Here is a 22516-nt window from a genome sequence, read left to right as displayed (position 1 = left end):
AAGGTAGTTTATGCTCAATGTACTATTTATTGGAAGAATGTTCTCCTTAGCATCACTTTCTAGCCCATCTATTGGACAAGTCATCACCCAACTTTCAACTTGTCTGGCAAAAGTAGCTTTGAATTTATAATTACTGAAATGCCATTTGAATAGCAGTATAATATTGTACAGCACAATTATGATTGTAATCATTTTGATTAAATTTGATAAAGGTGAGCAGACTATTTATCTTTTTTAAATCCACAACTCTCTCAGGAGAGTCATGTAAACAGGATTATTGTGGGAAATTGTTTGTTTATGCAATCATATGCAGTAAACGGCTTAAACAAACTGCTTCAGTCATAGCTTTGGCAGCAGCGGCGCTGTTGTTGCATATAAAAGTATTATAGCATATCTAATTGAATCCCACCTTATTAATCACTTTAGTGAAACAAATGCAAAAGTTTAACTACAAAGCCAGTTATTTTATTGCTAAATGAAACTCGGTGTCTCTACAAACACAAGGCACATTAGCTGCCTTTGGTGCTATTCATTGGCATCTCGCCACAACTTACACCCTCACTGCACATGTTCGAGGGACGGTCGCCAAGAGACCAATTTTCAACATGGCGTTGGTGGATGAATTCGATTGGGTTAATGTTAGCCGTTGGATTTGGCTTCGAGGCCCTCTTCCCAAGCAGCTGATCAAAAGCTGTCTGTTCACAGATGTTTCTCCCGTGGATCGGAATGTACTTCACGCCATTGACTTTTAAAATCCTCCTTCCAATTTGGGTTCAGTAGTTCCATGTCACTTGTGCATCTCCAGCATGGAATGATCAATTAGATCTATTTTTTATTATGTTGTGATCTCTAGTGTTTCATGGCATCCAAAATAACTTTGACACATGGTTTTTACTGGATTGCCAGTATTTGTCATGGATATTTAAAATGTTTGACTGGTCTGTGTGTTTTTTGTGAAGGGTGATGTTTGTCATCTGGCTTGGTTGCTTTGAACATTGCTTGAAAATGACTCATCTTTAGAGTTAAGGCTGCGATGAGGTACTCTAGTCCCTCTGAAACGATGGATGGCTCAAAGTGCTCGGCTGGGAAAGCCACCAGTCGTTGCTCAGCCCAGCGTTACGAGGCACTTTTTACCTCTCTGAATCCTGCCATCTACCCCTCTCTCTGTCTCTCTCCCTGTCCTCTCAATTACTGTTCTACTATCAATCCCTTTTGCCCTCCTTAGCACCTCTCTTCCAATGTCTTGTTTCTTTTATTTTACTTTAATGTCTCTCTTTTTCTTCGTGGCTTTGTCACATCACTTCTTTTTTTTCTTTTCTGATGAGCTTATGCTGGGCATGAATGAGTAGCCACAATCCAAAGTCTCTGGGTGCTTTACTTGCGAGGGCAGTGAAAGTGGGATCTACATTCACGCGCATGCCCTCCAAACTTGGCAAGACAAAATCAAGGGAGCTAGACAAGGAGCGGTTTCACCTTGTTTCCTTCGTGACTCTCTGATGGCTGCACGGTTAGCACCTCACAAAGGACCCGTTTTATTATCATGGTCTCATTCAGCCACAGTCGACGCTCTCATCTGCTTCTTTCATTCCCTTTTGGCAAGAAAAAAGATCTAGATTTGTGATCAGAAAGGGGACCTTTAAAATGTTGCAATCTCACTTCCTCTTTATCCAATTAGATCTTGTTTTAATAGATACGTTTTTAACTTTAAATCCTAATCAATTCAAATGGTTTAATCTCTCCGTTTGATCTTCAGGTGCTGGGCCCACCTGTATGGTTAATTGGCAATGGAAAGCTAAAACCTAATGCATCAATCTTCAAGATGAAAAGCTGATGACACTCTTGTAATCAATGTTTCATAGCACATTTGCATAATTCACTTTGATCCAGCCCAAGCGGCTGAATATTCATAGAGTTTGCCACTTGAACTCTATACACATCCAGTAATCCATATGGACATTTTCACTAGTATGCTCGTCTCTTTAGGGGTAGTTGTGCATGACTTCCACTGTGTTTAGAATTCATGACGGTAGATCAATTTAATTTGGCATCCCTGGTCCCGTAAGGGAGTGACATGGTTTAAATTGTTCTAATCATCGCCATCAAGCTAATCTGACATTTATTACCAATGACGTCCTGATTTGTTACTTCCTAAATGTAATCATTTGTCACTGTTGAAGAAGCACTGGAGCTTCTAATGTCTGTGTTCACCATAATAAATAGACCTATACGCCTATTGGCCTTTGATATTGTGCTAATAGTGTGTTCTTACATGCCTGACATCACATCCGTGACCTAACTAATAAATACATATTTCCGTAATGTGCCTTTGCAAGGCCCGACTGTCACTGCCTCATTTAGTTTTTATTGTTTCTTAAATTAACAAGGTTCATACTTGAGTCTTGATTGTTTTTGCCTTTCGATCTCAAGTCAAGTAAAGTTTCTAGTCCCACAAGTTTATGACTATATGACTATGCTAAAATGGCTGAACATATTTGTATTTTAATTTTTTTAAACTTAATAATTTCAGAAATATTTGAAAACAGTTTTTGGCAGCAATCTTATCCATTCTCTAAATAAATATTTTCTTGAAGCCAGCATTTCTCAACCTTTTTTGCCCTGTGAGTTAGTTTTTATCTTCCAAAATTCTCCATTGAATTAAGTTTTCCGAATTTCTTCTCCGAGTTTGAAAATAGTTTTCCTGCCTTTGCAAGCACAATCTCACCTCAAGGTCCATCTAGTAGGTGTTTTGGTGCTTTTGACCAGATCACAAGATCTTCATTAGATTTTTGTGACATGATCTACAGTTGTGGTCAAAAGTTTACATACACTTGTAAAGAACATAATGTCATGGCTCTCTTGAGTTTCCAGTTATTTCTACAACTCTGATTTTTCTCTGATAGAGTGATTGGAACAGATACTTCTTTGTCACAAAAAACATTCATGAAGTTTGGTTCTTTCATGACTTTATTATGGGTTGACAGAAAAAGTGACAAAATCTGCTGGGTCAAAAATATACATACAGCAACATGAATTAGCAATTTTGGTGACTTAGAAAGTTGTGTCAATGAAATGAGCTTCATAGCATGGCCTCTTAACTTCTTGTGAGTGATTATGAGTGACTACAGCTGGTGACTTCTCTGAGGCCATTTAAATAGGGCTCATTGGATACAAGCGCCCACAAACGCTACAATGGGAAAGTCAAAGGAGCTCAGCATGGATCTGAAAAAGCGAATCATTGACTTGAACAAGTCAGGAAAGTCACTTGGAGCCATTTCAAAGCAGCTGCAGGTCCCAAGAGCAACAGTGCAAACAATTGTTTGTAAGTATAAAGTGCATGGCACTGTTTTGTCACTGCCACGATCAGGAAGAAAACGCAAGCTATCACCTGCTGCTGAGAGAAAATTGGTCAGGAGGGTGAAGAGTCAACCGAGAACCACCAAAAAGCAGATCTGCCAAGAATTAGAAGCTGCTGGAACACAGGTGTCAGTGTCCACAGTCAAGCGTGTTTTGCATCTCCATGGACTGAGAGGCTGCCGTGCAAGAAGGAAGCCCTTGCTCCAAAAGCGGCACCTTAAGGCTCGACTGAAGTTTGCTGCTGATCACGTGGACAAAGATAAGACCTTCTGGAGGAAAGTTCTGTGGTCAGACGAAACAAAAATCGAGCTGTTTGGCCACAATGCCCAGCAATATGTTTGGAGGAGAAAAGGTGAGGCCTTTAACCCCAAGAACACCATGCCTACCGTCAAGCACGGTGGTGGTAGTATTATGCTGTGGGGCTGTTTTGCTGCCAATGGAACCGGTGCTTTACAGAGAGTAAATGGGATAATGAAGAAGGAGGATTACCTTCAAATTCTTCAAGATAACCTAAAATCATCAGCCCGAAGGTTGGGTCTTGGGCGCAGTTTGGTGTTCCAACAGGACAATGACCCCAAACACACATCAAAAGTGGTAATGGAATGGCTAAATCAGGCTAGAATTAGGGTTTTAGAATGGCCTTCCCAAAGTCCTGACTTAAAATCCCATTGAGAACATGTGGACAATGCTGAAGAAACAAGTCCATGTCAGAAAGCCATCAAATTTAACTGAACTGCACCAATTCTGTCAAGAGGAGTGGTCAAAGATTCAACGAGAAGCTTGCCAGAAGCTTGTGGATGGCTACCAAAAGCGCCTAATTGAAGTGAAAATGGCCAAGGGACATGTAACCAAATATTAGCACTGCTGTATGTATATTTTTGACCCAGCAGATTTGATCACTTTTTCTGTTAACCCATAATAAAGTCATGAAAGAACCAAACTTCATGAATGTTTTTTGTGACAAAGAAGTATTTGTTCCAATCACTCTATCAGAGAAAAATCAGAGTTGTAGAAATAACTGGAAACTCAAGAGAGCCATGACATTATGTTCTTTACGAGTGTATGTAAACTTTTGACCACAACTGTATGTCTTTGACACTCAACTATTTCAAGCCTCATTTTGTTTAATATCTTAAATGTATAAATAAAACTATTCCACAAACCCATCTGCAAAATGAGATGACCCGTTGTTGGCTTGCAGTGCCCAGGTAGATAATACTGCAGTAGACTGTTCTGATGTTTGTCATCAGCCTAATTGATTGTTCCACCTCATCCTCAGTGACGCACACGTTCCTGTCGTGGGGTTGTGTTTGTGTCTGGAATGGCGTCTCCTTCTGGCCTCATTCTAGCTCGTGAAAGCTCATTTTGCCAGACTGTTTTCTGACCTGGAGCATGTCAATGTCACACAGCGGGAGAGCTCTCACTTACCCAGCGCTACATTCTTATTCATGAGCCTTAATTCCATCAATAGCCTTTTCAGCCACTGGACTGTGGTTGTTCCTTCCCATGGTGTGATTTTGAGGAAGGTGCTTGTAGCTGTCAGAGTAATGGTACACCATAAAGGAGTGTAGCTTGTAGCCCTGCCCACTTGCCATTTGCTTAGAGCCGTGTTCAAAAGTGCTGCGTATCAAGCAGGAGAGGGGCTTTTGTGGGTGCTGTCATGGACCAAAATCCATGTGCTCATTGGGGTGGGAGCCGAGTGTCGAGTGGAGGTTTTGAGGCTCTTGATGTGATGCCCTGCTCTGGATTTTAGAAGATTGGGCTTGGCAAAACACCACAATTGCATCAATTCTGAAAGTTTGGCTACTTTCTTTATTATCACTGCAAAAAAAAGTAGGTTTAACAGCATGACCAACTGCAATTGCACAGAAGGGTTGATTGCTCCCTACTTAAATGGATTTGCAGTAGAGGGAAGAATTTCATTCTTAAAATAATTATTATGATTACCATTTGTTGCTACTCCTCACACATCAGGGAAAGTGCTTAAATTGCATTTCAGATTTTGTAGCAAGTGTTTGAGCCCCCACCATTGTAGTAAATTACTCTATTTAGTTTTCTCGCAAGCTCCTAAAGAGTTAAACATGGCTTGAATGTGTCTGTATTCTAGATAGAGGGAATCATTTAGCAAGTAGCAACCATGCTTCATCTGTTTCTTTGGCTCAAACCACTCAACAATAAAACAACTACAAATTGAAAGTGTGGCTGTAATCTGTATCTGTGTCACAGGAGCAAAGAGGTAGAAAGATACACCCAGAATGTTTGGAAGGCAGGGAGTGAAAGCGTGTTCATAGCTGGAGAATGACATGGAGGGATGCAGCCGAGATAAAAGACGGTTCATCTGAGACACCGCTGCACCCTTGTTCTCCCTTGGCTGCCGATACTGGCGTCACCCAATCAGGTTTCCCGTGTCACCTTGAAAAGTTGATGGAATTTACTTAACGCCCACTGCTCCTGATATTGTTGTTTACAATGCTGTTCACTTGCAACTTGGACGTCAGTTTCTGTCTGATTAGTTACAAGATGAGAATTTGAATAGGCCTTTCCCAGCCATCTGGATTTGACATCACATTTTACAAAGCCATCCGATGGGCTTATGTTTGGGTTATGGTCTATTTTTGTGATACATTTACACATTTTTGTTAATGCCAGCCGGAAACTGATTGTCTCTGAACCATTTCAAGAAGGTAGCCCATGATGCAAGTACAAATAAAATGGGTGAGGTGTGTACACCCTGACGCCATTTTCAATGTTGCCTTTTGCACGAAAGGATCATTTCCTTTTTTAACAGTCACCTACGTCCTTCAGAGGAAAGGTATAAAAGCCAGATGTAGCTTTATTACTGGGCTCTTGTTCTGTGGAGACCACGATCTGAGCCCATTTGCAAATGCTATAATAAACTCTTGATAGAGAACTTGGTTCTCAATCTTAATTTCAGGTTTCCACCACAGAGGATTGTGCGAAAAGCATGACAGCAGTATATTTAATAAAAGATAAGATGGAAGTGTTGATTCCAGTTGGGAAATTAGGTTGCAGCAGCATATCATAATATAACTCAGCTAAGTAACAAGGTACGATATTACAAGTCATAAAAAAGGCAGAAAACAATGCAGTTATAGTTAAATAGTAATGTTATATTTGAATTAGTTAGTAATAGCACTTCTCCCTTTTTATAAAGCAAGCAAGTTTGGCCTTTAAAAGTATTATTTATGAATACAAAAAATACAACATTTTAACTGCACTGAAACTGTCAGTGCTGCCAATGCAGAGAAAGATTAAAGGAATACTTCACACATTAGAAATCACACATGTATGTCAAAATGATGTCCCTATTAATAGTATCTAGGCTGTTTTTTGTTTTTTTAACCAGAGCAAATATGACTTGTTTTACTGAATTATACATCCATCATCTGTTTTCTAACTACCTAGAAGTCAGCTCCTTTATGCTTCCATGTGAATGCAGTGTTTGTGTCTTTGTTGGTACCACGTAGAAATGGTGGTGCCTATTTATCCACACGCCTGGACAAAAACGAATCCTTGGAGCTTTGGTATGTGGCATTAGAAACCGTAGCAACAGAACTCGGTTTGAACTTGAGAAGTCTTTGTGAGAAACCGTGAGGATTAAGCCCAAAGTTAGCTTGTCTACCCACTAATCCTGCTTTATGAGACAGGACTCAGGTCATCATAGATACCAGAAATGCTGGAATTAGGTGTGGATAACACATTTTATGTTCTGTACAACAGCACAACAAAGCGTGCTCCAAAAAACTGTCATTTCAAAGAGTTATGCAATAAATATTCTGCTACAAAACAGATGTTGACACCAAATACATACCGGAGTTTGGAAACAAGCCGAGCAGAAACAAACAGACAGGATGACACTCTCTAGACTTTGTTTTCCACCTGATTGCGACCCTCTTCCTCAGGCTGTATTTCAGAAGACCTGGTATGTAAGAGAAGTAAAAAAAAACAAAAAAAAAACAGCTTGACTTCACTTGACAAATTCGATGGGACAGTGGTGCTGCGTGGGGTGAAATACAAGGAACGCCTTGTCACCTCTATGAGTACAGGAAAGGGCCAGAACTATATCAGTGTTTGCACTTCTAATTCCCTCCTTGTTCACCTTGCTTGCACTCCTGGTCTACCAAACGCAAGCTGTGCATAAATCTGAAGCAGTCTCACCCAGCGTTCATGAAGTAGGGCTCCTTAATTAACGCAACAGAGGAAGATGTTATGGAAGTAAAGAGCCTGTCATGTTTCCACACATTTTAAAAAAAGAAAGTTGACTCTACTGCTTCAACAATTATTAGATTATTTTATTCTTTTTCAAGCAAACTGTAGAAATCCGAGAAGAAAGACACTCCTTAAAACTCCAACTTTGCTGAGAGTCATATCATTTTAAAGTTTCCTTCAGTGCTGAAATGATCCAGTGATAGTTGTCTCTTCATCCATTGGTACTTTGCAGAAAGGAACTGCTATTGGCTAATTCAGCATGGGGGGGGGCACCGCCCGTGTCAATCTGAACATTTTCTTAATCATTCTCTACAGGTTTATGAATGTTTGCTTTTAAAAGTCTATCTTAATAAGGATCTTGCAATGTTAAATATGTTACTGTACTCGAGGTGTATTTTGCCGCTACTGCCGTCCTACCATCAACATACAGGAATTGTTACGTCTTGTACTAAATTGGGGCTTTTGTGCCTTTATGGGCCAGTAAATTACTTTCCCCTCAGACTGAAGTTGTGACTGACAGTACCTTGGGCATATTGACACAGGAGACAGGAGAGTTCAGTCAAGCCCAAGCTTTTAATCCCAGCCATGCTTCCTTCAGGACGATTCCCTAAGACCCGCGGTGATTTCCTGCATGCCAATGCACGCCTGGACCCTTGCCGAGCTATCGATGCCTGACCCCTCCTGTATCGAACGCTGAGGTTACTCATAACCCCTGCTCGTCTTTCATTATTGAGATGTGAATGAGGAAGGTCGGGGAGGAGGTGGGGGTGTGGAGGGGGGAGGGGCTCTTATTGATCGGTCAACACAGGAATATTTAATTGTCGCTTAGGTGGCGCTGCCAAGACACTCTTCTTCATGACAACAATGGTGGCCATTTTGAATGTATATAAAGGTTGAAGTGAGCATGTAAACCTACAGTCTGAAATGGCTGGTTAGAAACCTGCAAGGTCATGCTCGGCCTCTTCCATTCTGTTTGTTTAACTTGAAGGATTGTGAAACCGCAGCTGTAAAGAGAGGTTTATTTATGGCTAAACCTTGCGGCTTGTATAGATAGAGTGGTTTGTTATTAGACGCACCTATTCGGCCCTTTGTCATGTGAGGTAATTAGAAGCTAAACACCCTCCTAGAAGCTAAGCACTATGGGGGACCGTTTGTGAAGCAATGCGGTTTTAGGCTTTGAAAAAGAGCTTTGAAGAAGGAAAGTGCTGGAAGCACATCCTGGCCCGAGTCGGACATTGGAAGTTACCATGGTGACAGCGACTAGAAATGAAAAATCTGTGCTTAAAGGCCTTGGTGTGTGTGTGTGTGTGTGTGTGTGTGTGTGCTTGCTTGCTTGCTTGGGAAAGTGAGAGAGGTAAAAAGAGATGGCGGAGGGGATCAGTGATACAGTATGCGTATTGATTTGTGTGTATATTATAAATACAGAGAATGGAGTGCTATTTTATTTGAGTGTTGGTCTGAGTAGTTTTGTATTCTTTGTATAGACAAACCTCAGACTTTCCTCCATTTTCTCAAAATAGAGATTGAATAATGGTCCAAGGAAAGGATTAGAATCTTTTTGTTGCTGCTGCACAGTGCATGCAGCCACATAAGCCCCCCAAAGAACTTCTTTGACTCGAACCAGCAGCAGATGCCGCTCTTTGTGCGTAACAAACAGGACTCGACGCCTTAAAAAGTCAAAGCAGTGGCATTTCTGCCTTTCTTTTTCTATTCCCCATCCGTCAGTCTGAAGGCCAGCACAGCAGTGGCACCGCTGGGGAGCTGGCTGAAGAATCTGACGCTCGCAGAGATGCTCTTGAGATGGGCTCAGAATCTCAGCAGGAGCGGTTCAAAAGGCTAACCGTGGTCAGCAATTCAATGGGGCCTGTCACTGGAATATTTCGGAATGGATTCCTTTTATGCTGTAGAAAGAGTGCATTGGGTGTGTGAATGCACGTGCATGTTTGAGTGCACACAAGCCTGCCTGCAGAGATTCAAGTGCTCATAAACACGGCTTCAGTGTAGCCACTGATGCACACGGTACACACGTCAGAAATCTTACTTCCCACTTTGCACATCAAATTATTGTTTTTCTTCAATATGTGACACAATCATATTCATATGACTGTGGTTATAGGAAATAATATGACCCAATCCTCCCTTTTACACCCCCCCCCCCCCCCCCCTGAAATGAGGCTTAGCCTAAAATGGGCCTAGAGGCTGAAAGTCCCAAGGGCCTTCGCTGGGAGATAAATCAAGCGTCACCAGGAAGATAGGGAGCAGCATCATTTGTTGGCAAGAATAGAAAAATTCATCCTGGAAATCGTAAATCATTAGACGGGCAGGCCCCAGTGAATAAGCCTCACCCACCAAACAAATCGATTTGTGAAGTTATTGCACATTTCAATCCTCCCTTCTGCCTCCTTACAGGCACCTGGAGGGACCCTGTGGGCGTTATGATTTACATACACATACCCGGAGATTAGACGCTTCCTGTTTTTGACAGATATTTAAATCAGACGCTGAGCTTTATTCATTTGTTTACTTTTAATGGAAGAGATGTGTTGAAAAAAAAAATATTGTTTTTAGGCTTGTGCAACGAATATCAGTGTCAGCAGGTCAGCCTGAAAATGTTGTAGGATCCAATCAATGCCTATTCTTCTCATAGCAACAGCTTTGAAAACACGTCTTAATTAACTATTGCCCTGAAGGAAGCGGAAATGCCTTTTCTTTTTCTTTTTTTTACCAATTTTGACTTGGTTATATTCCGTTTCATAATAATATGCCCAGTGCTTCTGATGACTTTATCATTCATGCCAGTTACATTCAGTCCTGTATTCGTCTCCAGGTTCAGAACTGTACTGAAGTTGTTTGCTCTAAAATGTAAAAGCCTGAAAGACAATTGACATGTTACTCACTGATCATATCTGAGGGAAATAGCTACCCCATGGGAAATGATATCGTATCTTATGAACTGTTACATATTGTAGGTTGAGCTGTCAGTCCTCCATGGCAGAAATCCCTGTTGCCTTGTAAATGAGAGCAGTCAGGGGAGCTATTGACAGGAGTGCTTGTGCTGGCTTTTTAATTACCCACCGTCATAGCCACTGCATCATGGAAATCCTATATCATGTGTGGTGACATCATTTACGTACGACTCTGCTTACCCTTACCGCTTACCATTTAATCTAATTTAGGGCACGGTTTAAAAGGAGCGATGACAATTATGCTGATCATCCGATGGAAAATGTATAATTTCAATAATCATTAGTGATGGATTCAGTTGTTTCACAGAAAAAAACAAAAACGAATGCATTATTTATTGGAGTTTTCACTCTGGCTACGAGGCTGCGGTTCAATATTTCTGTGACAGAGAGAAATAGCTCAACTAATATTTGCAGAACTTGGAATCACAATTATGTTTAAATAAAACATTGTTTTTTTGCTCTCTTTTGAGCTGCGCTATTTCCAAGATGTGTATCTCCCGACATCCGAGGAAACGGCTGAGGATTATTCTGCAGAGTTTATCTTTGCCCTTTAGAGCTAGAACTCAGACACTCGTGTCTGTGCTCCGTCAGACCACTCGCCGCCTTGAAAGCAGAGATAAGCTTTACATGTGAATGCGTTTATGAAAAGGGTCGAGCATTGATGTCAAAGAGAATTCATCACACACACACACACACTATTGTGTTCAAAAGAGCGAGTGTATATTGCCAGTGTGTGAAAGAATATAATTAAACTGCAAAAATATGAACTCTAAAACTCATCTAAATGAATTATCATACAAGGCCGAACTTTTGTTGTATGATTTAAACAATGCACTGCAGTATGAACTGTTACTGCACGTCTCACTGGATTTACTTAGATCGGTAATTCAATTTTTACTCCTCGCGTTGAATTGGGAAACGTCTAACTCCCCCACCACTCTCCAGCATGGGCCAAATTCATACTTTAATGGAATGTCGGTGAGCACAGCCAGATAGATGTCTACAGCATGTGCGGAATCACGGATTGACCTTTCAGGTGGGGAGAGAAATTGCATCACCTAATACCTGTTGTGGCACCAAAATAGATGGATTAATTTCTAAGAGGCTAGCTGAGCAAGTTTGATCCGTCTGCAGCAGGATTACTTCTCCTTCAAAATAACAAGGCGTCTTATTCAAAATTATTTCCAAGAAATTGTATTGAGTTTGATGTGTCCCAGGGCTGAAGCAGTATTTTTAACATCTATTCCTTAAAAACAGAAATCTGATATCATCCTGCTGACAAGCTGTCAAGATATATATATATAAAATTTCAAAGTTCCATATTGAAAGACATATTTCTTTTGCACAGTTCATGTTGGTCACAATCAATGCTTAACCCTTATGCACAAAGCGCTCACTTTCTCCTCTGCACATTCACTACGCTGCAGAAAGAGTTTTAGCTCTCCACTCGCACGAGCAGAGTGTTTGGAGCAAGCTGTTAGAGCTTAAGGTGAAGTAAACATGTACTGAAGAGCTCAGAGGTTTTTCATTTGTAGTATTCAAATTTCTGAGACTTATTTAAGATTCAGTATCAGGCTTTGGTGCCACAAAGTAGTGCAAATAGAAACATGAAATATCTGAGGACCTCTCTTTCAGAGACATCCTAATGAAAGACAATCTAATGAAACGTGTTAAATCCCAAAGCACTGCGAGTTGTTTTGAGTAACTTCAATTTGCACTTAGTTTCTTGTGATTTAAGTCTGTGCATGTCTTCCAAAACGCCTGTTTACCAAATGTTTACCACAGCTGATCAGCCCTTGTGGTGTCGGTAAACATGTCTCTGCTCTCGTGAGGAACCCTATGGTTTGGACCTCATTGAGAACAGCATCCAGTCTGCAATGCTCATCATGGGAGGGGTGCCTCCCCTGAGGCTATAACCTCTGTCTGGCCTCAACTCAAATCCATGTGTTGCCTGCCAACTACCCAGAAGAATCTGTGCACCCCGAGTCTTAGTTTTTCCTTTCCTTTTGTCAAAAAGACGTTATCTTGCAACCGAGAGGGGTGAAAATAAACTATTTAGACTTTTTATGTCGACAATCTCAGTGCAGTTATACTCTGTCATTGTTTCTGGTCGGTTACATTTTTGTTTCATGTTTATTTCAATGGGTATTCACAATATTACAATTACACAAAATATACACGACAACATATAAAGAAACCCAAGTCTGGGTTTTACTGCCGTGCTCCATCCCTAGATTTTGCTGGAGGACAACTTGAACTTGTCGTGACCGCTGCTGTGGAGATTCATCTTTGCCATACAGAATGTTTCCATATTGACATTGGTGGTGTATTAATGAATACACAGTCACAAGCTCAGTGCTAAAAATACCCTGCATACATTTATTTCCAAACTAAGTGGTAATATAAAGTACATAAATAAACCAGTCCACACCAGGATGTAATCCTGTCTTGTGTTTAGTTTTTTTCATTTGTATATATATATAATACAAATAAAAAAACTAAACACTCGGCAGGATTACATCCTGGTGTGGACTTTAATAAGTGGAAAAAGGTACAAATATGACAAAATCTTTTGACTGTTTATATTTATCTAATCCATCATCGTGAGCCATAAACAAGCCCAGTCTCTCTTCTCAGTTACAAAATATAGTTTTAGTCATCACCTCCGTGAAAGTGCCCACTCGTCCAAACACGCTGCGAAACAGGAAAAACATGTGTTTATCAAGCGGAGCTGGTGCTCCACTTTAGGCTCTTGGACTACAGCCAAGCAAAGGACCTCATAGAGGAATCCATATATCGCCCACATCCATAAAGTCTCAGTATGTACTCCGATTTTGTCTGTGTTCTAGTTGATCATCTCTCGTCTACTGCCGCTGTATTTTTCACAGCTTGTTGCACTGGGACAAAATACAGCTTATTTCCAAAATACAATATTAGTGAGAGGCAAAACTGTGTGATGTAGAAATGTTATGAAACTAATCTGTGTGAATGGCTAAGAGGGATTATGTTTGTCAGGAGGAAAAAAAAAAAAGCTTAAGATGCTCTTTTTTCTTTTTTTTTTAGAAATAGCAGTGAATTTGTGGAAGCAGTGGAAGTAGTTTGTGAGAGATGATGAGTGTTGACCTTTGTTTGACCGTCCCTAATGAAACTCTTATTCCATACCTAATAGAGCCTGATAAAGGTCATTCATATAGCTCATCCACATAAACACTCCATCGTCGCTATACCGAACAGTCACTTGGCACTTCATTCATTTCTGCTTAGTTCCACATAGTTAATCCTATAAAAGAGGAATATGGCTGATGTTTTGTCAGCCATAGTGTTTGTAAAGACAGCGTGACAGCTTGCTGTTTTTCTAAGGTTTCGTAGCAGGTTGCTAATGCCACCAAGTAGCAAACTGTGACTATTCACGTTGATCAATCATCCGTCGGAACATGTCGGTGCGTGCGTGCGTTTGCCAGCAGATGTTCATCCGTGTGTGTGCGGTGCTTTGTGAACTTAAATACTCAAGGACGGTGAGCCCCTTCAGCGCTGCTCTTAAAGTACTCCACCCCCACACTGGCCCATTGTACTTATGTTGTATACGTTTCATTCCCCATCTTCCTCTTCTGCGTTTTAATCTGCGTTCAGCAAGTCTCTTGGTGTTTTGGAAAACAAATTGCATCTTTAGAATAATAAAGTGTTGGGTGGTAGTGCCATTATAGATCATTTTTAGTGCATATATAGAGGGCAGTATGCGTCTGTGTTACAAGTGCAGAAGGGTAAGTTCTCTGAATATGTAAGTGTCACTTCTCTATTACCCTCTGGACTCACATTCAACCTGTGGGTTTAAAAAAGATTTTTTAAACCAGAAAAGGAAAATGTAAGCGAATAAAAACTTCAAAATCTAGTGTACTTCAAAGTCGCCCTCAACCTTTTTGACCCATCCGCAATTAGCGGAGGGGTCTGGACAGACTACGTCAGTTGTACTCTCCGGGGACTTCACCTAGCAATCAGTTACCTCAAGGTGACGGCACATTATTTTGAGCAGCAGCGGGAAATAGTAGTTACTGGACCCAACTCCAGCTCTATGAATACATGTGTAGCCCTCTAACTACTGCGTTGTTTATTGATTTCCGAAGATTGATCTACATCTATTTGCATAAAGCGAACATATTTGTCCACTCCCATGTTGATAAGAGAAAAATCTCTGGACAATGCAGTTAATCAATTACATATTTGAATCAATTGATGGCCCATGTGTATGTATATACAAGGGTAGTTTAACATTTTGAACAATGTTTTCAAAACGTGAACTAAAATTGTTGCTTGCAATAATTCTCTCAGTCTAGTAGAGGTCCATAGCACTTACGCAGATGACTAATAATATCAGCGTAGTTTCACTGAATTCGATCACATAAACCCAACCCTCACAACCAGAAGCAGAAACAGCACTTATAAAGCATAAGCATGCTTGTTACAGTTTGATTTTCCCCAGCTGAGGGTATCTTTGAAGTAACTCCAAATAATTGGAACATATAAAGAATAAATTACTCTATAGCAGCTCCACAGCAGAAAGCGAGATACATATGCTGCTTAGCAAGCTTCTGTGAACAATAGGCTTCCACAGGGACTGATAATTCCTCTGTCTGTAAAGAACCACACTAAACAACACTCAACAGTTGACTTTAAATACTTCCTGGTTTTACTCCAGAGCTAAATACACAGTGCTTAAGGCCATTGCTCCCCTCCTCCTTGTAACATTTTCTTGAGGTTTTCATGAGAGTTTTAAATGTTTTTCTTGTGTGTGTGTGTGTGTGTGTGCGTGTGCGTGTGCGTGTGCGTGTGTGTGTGTGTGTGTGTGTGCGTGTGTGTGCGTGTGTGTGTGTGTAGCGCCAGGAGACAGACTGAATGAGAAAAGATGGATGCTTTGGCGTGCAGCAAGGAAAGATAATGAATGAAGTCGACCGTGGGTGGCGAAGACCATCACTAAAGCGTAATGGGTCTCAGCAGAGGGATGGGGATATTGACCCGTCCATCACTTTGTTCCTCGCTCCCCTCCCTCCCTTTTCTTACAAATACAAACTCTCACAAGTGTGTACACAGCCTGACACACACACACTGCAGTGTACACATTGAGCAATACCAACATACACTTTGTCTTTGCACACACACACACACACACACACACACACACTCCAAGTCCCTCAAGCACCGTGTGCATATTTTTCTCTTCATAACACGGGAACTAATACCAATGTGTGTGTGTGCATGTGTGTGTTAATTTCTTGGAGGTGGGGCAATTTGGCTGTGCTTGCTCTTTTTAACTGAAAGCAAATGGAGAGTTTGTGCTCCCTGACAGGGACTGTTTCATCAAGCATATACGACCTGTGGGAGAACTCCCTCAATGAGGTACGCAGGCTGAACCGTCTCCGTTCTTATGTGACTTACTCCAGGCGAACTTCTTTGATGTGAATTCTATGGAAAATCACTCACAGCAATTTGCCGTATTGGAAGCAGATTCAGCATTGCATTTTCTTCCTCCTGAACTTTTAAAATCTGGCGAACCTTTCCGTCCTTCCACTCGGTTGGTATTTTCCTCCTGATATAAATCACTTGAGTTCTGAAAGGGAACGCTGGTGCTCACCAATTCTTCTTTTATTACTCTCCAATATGGACAAATCTGTCTAGCTTTGACAGCAGCTGCACCTTCCCTGTCTTAAACTACTGGCTGTTTCCTTCTTTTTCTTTTTTCGTTCTCTTTCTTTCATTGATTCAATTATTCACCCATTCATTTATTTATTTTTTTCTCCTGTCGGTGGTCAATAGACTGAGGGGACTCAACCCACTTACATCAGAGGCAGCAGCAGGATCAGCCAGCGATTATAGTCATTACAGTTTGTGCTTACATAGGGCTCTTGTGCTTTGTGCCACATCTCCCCATGTCAGCTGGCAGTCTGAGCTCTAATCTGCCAGTTATAACAAACAGCAGATGAGGGAGCAAGAGGAAAAAGCTATGAGGGAGGAAAAGTGAAAATGCGGTTTGTGGCCAAATTGAAAAAAACAAGTTTTGTGTCCTATTTTTCAGAATCTTAGCTCTGAGAGCGGGTTGTATCCAGATGTAATCCTTTACCACTTGCTGATAACACTTAGAATTGCTGTATACTGTATGTTTCAAATAGGGTTGTCAGACAAAAATGAAATGTTGATATCCAGTAAAAGGGATAGTTTGGATTGATTGAAGTGGGCTACACAAATGAAGTGTCCCACCCCCAGTAGACGGTAGTCTGCACGTCCCCAGTTTGAAGATACAGACAGGAGTACCAGCACAGGAGCAAAGCAATTTCCTGCTGTGAACAAGGACAGCAGCAAAACATATTTTAGCCACCTAAAAAAATCTGTATCAGTTTAAATGTACTGGTACTGCATTGAAACTACTGGTTGTTACTCCAAACTGGCTGCTTGCCATCGTCTGTAGGCAATATACTGACTATGGATAACGTCATACAACCCCACAACAAACAATCTGAAATATCCCTTATGACAAACATATGATAATAATGATATGATTGTTTGATTGATATATGACACACACACACACACACACACACACACACACACACACACACACACACACACACACACACACACACACACACGTACACACGCATACGTACTGTAAACTATAGCTTTTTTTTAAATGTTCTCTAGATATTGCAATGATATCGTTATTGTGAATTAATTGGGCCACGATAAATCTGATATTGTCACATTCCTAGCTTCAAATTATGCATTTCATCTTTTTGCTTGTGACCCGAGCTTTCAGCATGACGCCAATTGCAGCGTTTACCCTGCTGAAGCTTCTAATCACCTGCTGTGTTCTTCCTCCTATACTGTACACCCTGCATTCCCATATTTGGATACATCGCTCAGAGTGGATCCATTTCTCTCTCCCCCTGCTAGTTCAAAGGGCTCCATGAGAGCCAAGGGTCTGATGAGATCCTGATTATCCCTCTAATTGGTAATTGTGAAGTCGTTGTGGCACGTGGCGTGGGCAGCTTCTCCTGCTATTGATCCGCCTTCTACTCTGCCATTGATTTGCACTTGATACATTTAATTGTAATTATTCCTCCAACTTATTTTATTCCACTGCAAGATGCGGGTACTTCAGGACGCTAACGGAAATCAGATCAGGAGGTATTTGTGGCTGTATGTGCAAAGGTAAAAAAAAATGCACAGCAGAGTGATTTTGGATATGGGTCAAGATAGATGTTACGGCTGGGATTAAGTTTGCAATCCATGTTAAATACACATTATGTTTAATCCCTCATGAGGAAGTTATTACAAATTATGATTAAAAATCCAGATAGCTTAACTTCTAGGGCAGCAATGTTGCAGCAATCCAAAAAAATACATGTTGTCCTTCCACAAAATAAGCCAACAACTATGTCCATTCGTGTGTGTGTGTGTGTGTGTGTGTGTGTGTGTGTGTGTGTGTGTGTCTAGAATAAACTTGAAATGGTAGTAAGGAGGAAGGGTGTAGAGATGAGAAGGCTGCCTCTATAATTGTTTCTCAGTTTTATAGGCTTGACCCCTTATTTATTTGACTGGCATTTACTGCCTGGGAATTAACCCTTCATAGGGAGGTTAGGCCACAGACAGCTGAGTGGAGTGAGTGGCAGAAGGTGATGGGGGTTCATGAACCCATAAAGCTTGCATGGGCTGAGACTCGGCAGACCATATCTTATTACTGGGTTGGCTTGAAATGAGATGGGCCCCTTTTTGCTTGTCCCTCACTGGTTCGATTGATTAGTCGACAGCCAATCAATGTTAATTAAGGTGTAGAGAATCCTGTAATTGTGGCGTATGAATCATTGCGTCAGACCCCGTCTTGACCTTCACAACACTTACACAGTGAACGGCCTGGCTGGGGAATAAACACCTTTTATATATTGCAAGATAATGGTGGTCCGTAAATGAGTATAGATGGACGGCGATCCTGTATATACTGTAGCTTGCAGCAGCTGGCCTCATGAAGATCACATACACACTGAGTGCTCCCTTACAGACTGGACAGACCTTCATAACCCAGTTTTTCATTTTGCAGCCAGATGCAGAGCAGCGACGGATCAATACTTGTCAGAACGTTTAAGAGTTAATGTTTTGAGATAAGTGTTGCTATTATGTGTGGCGAAAGGCTCTCTGTGCATATCAAGTGGGGCTTTGATTGATGACTGCCCAAAACAAAATGGCACATGAGAACACCACCGGCACCATAATCGTGTTTTTTAATGAAGACCTGCATTTCATGTTGGAGCTGACATCGCACACACTGGATTGTGTCTACCCCCCCTTCCTCTCCACTACCACCACTACCATCCATCATGCAGTAATAACAATGTGTGACCTGTTCATGGTTTAAAGCCTGGTTTCAGGTCCATGACTTCCAACTTTACTCCTCAACAGAAAGATGAATTTACCCATGAGATTGTCTCCTGAACCTACAAAAATCTCCACTTCAAATGTCACACGACTTGTACCGTGCAATGTACCGTGCTTTACTGCCTTAATGTTTTCAATTATCTTGCCTCAATCGGGGTGGTATCTGAAATCTCTAGTCCATCAGTTAGTCATGTGTCCCCACAAATATAAAATATCTGAAGCAGCATTACAGTTAACCTTTCAAGACAACTTAAACAAGACAATGTACTTTTATATAAGAAAGGATTTACAAGAAAAATACAGATGTTCCTAAATACAAGATTCATCATAACACTGCAACCTACCAAGTCGTTTTGTTGTACAAGTAAACCTAAAAACTACTTAGTAGTTAACCTACATTTTGGAAAATTAAAGTGAACTTGATGTGTAAAAACAGTGAAATGTCCCTTTAAAGTGTCCAAATACAGTATAAAAACTCTACTCTGTTACTATGTATTTAAGGGAAAAAACTGGGTAAATAATTTCTGTTAACAGTAGAGCTTCATAATGTTCATAATCTCTGCAACAGAATTAGATGTTCAACTCCATTAACCACACACTAAACATCTGACTAATGTGCTACTGTATGTCGTCAATCAGAAGTCTGATGTTGCTATTATTGCTCTTGTCTCTGTTTTCAGATGTAATAACCGGACCCAGTGTGCCGTTGTGGCCGGACCAGATGTATTTCCTGACCCTTGCCCAGGAACCTACAAATATCTGGAGGTCCAATATGAATGTGTACCCTACAGTATGTATTCCTTAATTCCCTCACACTCTTCAGCACCACTTCATGCTCTTAGCCGTGCTCATTTCCTCGTAATAGCGATGGCTCATCAACAACCCTATTAACAAGCACGCGAGTAATGGTCATAATGTTCAAAAATATCTTGAATGTGTCATCCAGTTCAGCGAAGCAGATTAAGATGCGTCAGTTCAAGTGAAGACAAGTGATGATCCATGGAACCCAAAAAGCATAACAGCGTGTTTTAGTGCATAAAACATAATTGACAGTGTTGTTTACATGTGAAAAAATATATCCGCGTAGAGGAATATTTAGTCTGATTATCAAACGTTAAAGTCTTTATTATAACTGACCGGAGATTGACATTTTCTTCATCATGCATAACATCAATTATGTCAACATCTTGCCAGTTTATGGTCAATTTATTTACAAGTGACATCCTCTATGGGAGATTGGTTGTCTAATTTATTGATATTAAAAAAAGCACATCCAAGGTATACGCTGTAGATAGAGTTTAAAAGTGATACAACAGGCAAATGATTTGAGACCAAGGGAAAATTGTTCCCCAGAATCATACGGCTGTGTGGGAATCATGTTGTCAACAACATACTAAAAAAGGAAGGAAAAAAACTGCTCATCTAATCAGTCGAGGGAAGCGTTAGCTTCATTTCATTCTCAGATGGTGCTTGTCACTGCCTTCCCATCAGCTCCCCCAGTTCACAGTGCTGCAATATCTTTGAGGAATCATGTCATGTCTGTGTTAGCATAGCAGCAATAAAGGCCGTATGACTTTCATCAAAATGAAACATACTTGTTGTTTTCGGTTCAGTTCAGCTCAGTGGACTCCAGTTAATGCTCAGACGAGTGAAGCGTCTCTGAAAGGAGTGAATAAAGAAGCTTTAATTAGTGCAGCAGGTGAGAAACTCTGTCGAGCTCTACGTGGAAACATTTGGGCGGGGCAGGGAGGGATCAGCATGGGGCGACAGGATGAGCACACAGAGAGGAAGTCCAGGTGAGGCCAGAGGAAGCGGCGTGGACGTTGCCATATGACCTGAGGTATTGTGTTATGATGACCTTTGAAATGGAACACCAAAGCCACAGTAATTGTGCCTGCCAGAATCCTGACATAATTTTTCCTGTGCTGTATAAAGTGCTGATATGGAAATGGAAATATTTGGTCACAGATGTTTATCGGTGCAGTTAGCCGCTGGGTTCAAGCTAAATCTGATCAAAACCGTCTTTTTAACATTTGATGTCCTTACATGGCTCCCTCACCAGTCCGCCTGATAAGAGCTTTCATGTTGTGAAATAAAAAACATTTCTACCTGTGATCCAGAGCTGGCAGATGGCTCTTTTATACCCGACTGTTTTCAATATGCACATTTCTCTATCCCCGCCACCCAGCGTCGGTGTCTTTTTGAGGTGTCCATGTGCAACACTGACCCAACTGAAGCTGCAATGGACAGAAACACAAATGTAATCAACCGTCTAGTTTTTGTGCAACTCTGAGTTTCTGTCAGTATTCAAACACAAAGGGTGCTTGTACACACCATTTTTGTGAATGTGATATCTCAGGAATGCCTGAAGGGAATTGCATCAAATTTGGCGCAAGCTTCCAGCAAGACTCAAGGATGAACTGATTCGATTTTGGAGGCCCAAGGTCAAAATACCTGTGACCTCATGTCCATCCCATTCTCGTGAATGCAATATGTCAGGATCGCCTGAGGGAATCACTTCAATATTTGCACTAAAGGCGAACTGGACCTTTTTGTTTTGGTGGTCTTAGGTCAAGCTCTCTGTGACCTCACATTTTGTACCATAAATCAAGGATTCATTATGCTAATATGTATTTGCACACATCTCTAATAGGATAACATGATTAAGTGATGACATTTTTGAACAGATATGGACGTAATTCATATTAAGAACATAGTCACACATTATGACAGCGTGTAAAAAAGCTTGCATGCAATGCAGAGGCTTGGTAATGCCACAATATCCTGATCTCTGTGACACATTGTTACAGCGGTCCTCTCTAATAGAAGTTCCATGACACCCATGGGAACTACAACATTCACATTCAGTATTCTAAACTACTCACCTTCCACCTTCGTTTTATTGATTAACTCAACTTCCTTAACAAAAGCCAAGTTGAAACATGGATTAGTCTGCCCAAACTGCTTCTGGCAGCTATGTTGTAGTAACATCGGGGCCGCCTATTAGGGGTGCACCAGGGAGGGAAACGGGGGCACCTTGTCTGGCGTAACTATGGATTGTGTCCAGGGCCATTGAAGGATAAAAAATTCTGCTGGCAATGCAGAAGTCATGTAGGCGTTTATTTGTATATTGAGCAGGAAAGCAAAGTGTAATCACAAACAGTCACTGGAGACGGATTTTGAAACATATTTTATTGCAGCTTGTGAATGCAATTCATCTGTGACAGCCCAGCGGACTCACTCCCTTCTTGCCTCCAAAATGAGCCAATCCTTTTTTGCTGGAATGTGCCGAATTTAGAGACAGTTCTTTTTGTTTTGTGGCCAGATTAAATTTGTGCTACATGTCTTGCATTATAAATCATGAATCTCTAGGTCAATGGATGTCTCATACTGAAATCTAAAAAAAAAAATACAGCTTACATTACAGCTCAATTGTCTCTTTACCAAGTTCCTGAGACAGACTGACGGATTTGAGTGTCTAATAAGGGAAGCAGCCGCCCATGTCTCCAGTCTTGACTCTATATTCCTCTGACAAGCTCTCCCTC

General features: G+C 41.0%; 1 protein-coding gene across 8 annotated transcripts in view; it reads left to right on the top strand.

Moving 5' to 3' along the window:
• Nucleotides 1-22516, top strand: part of LOC137874605 (adhesion G protein-coupled receptor L3-like) — a 207278-nt gene that overhangs the window by 92923 nt on the left and 91839 nt on the right. For all 8 annotated transcript variants that reach the window (XM_068713377.1, XM_068713379.1, XM_068713381.1 and 5 more), the window contains one exon: nucleotides 19652-19761. In XM_068713377.1, the coding sequence (XP_068569478.1) occupies nucleotides 19652-19761 (110 nt within the window). The remainder of the gene's footprint in view (nucleotides 1-19651; nucleotides 19762-22516) is intronic.

Source organism: Cebidichthys violaceus, unplaced genomic scaffold, assembly GCF_023349555.1.
Source record: "Cebidichthys violaceus isolate CVI_PGR_0920_01 unplaced genomic scaffold, fCebVio1.0.p SCAF_19, whole genome shotgun sequence".
Classification (NCBI taxonomy): Eukaryota; Metazoa; Chordata; class Actinopteri; order Perciformes; family Stichaeidae; genus Cebidichthys; species Cebidichthys violaceus.
Note: the sequence above shows the minus strand (reverse complement) of the source record. Positions and strands in the feature narration are given on the sequence as shown.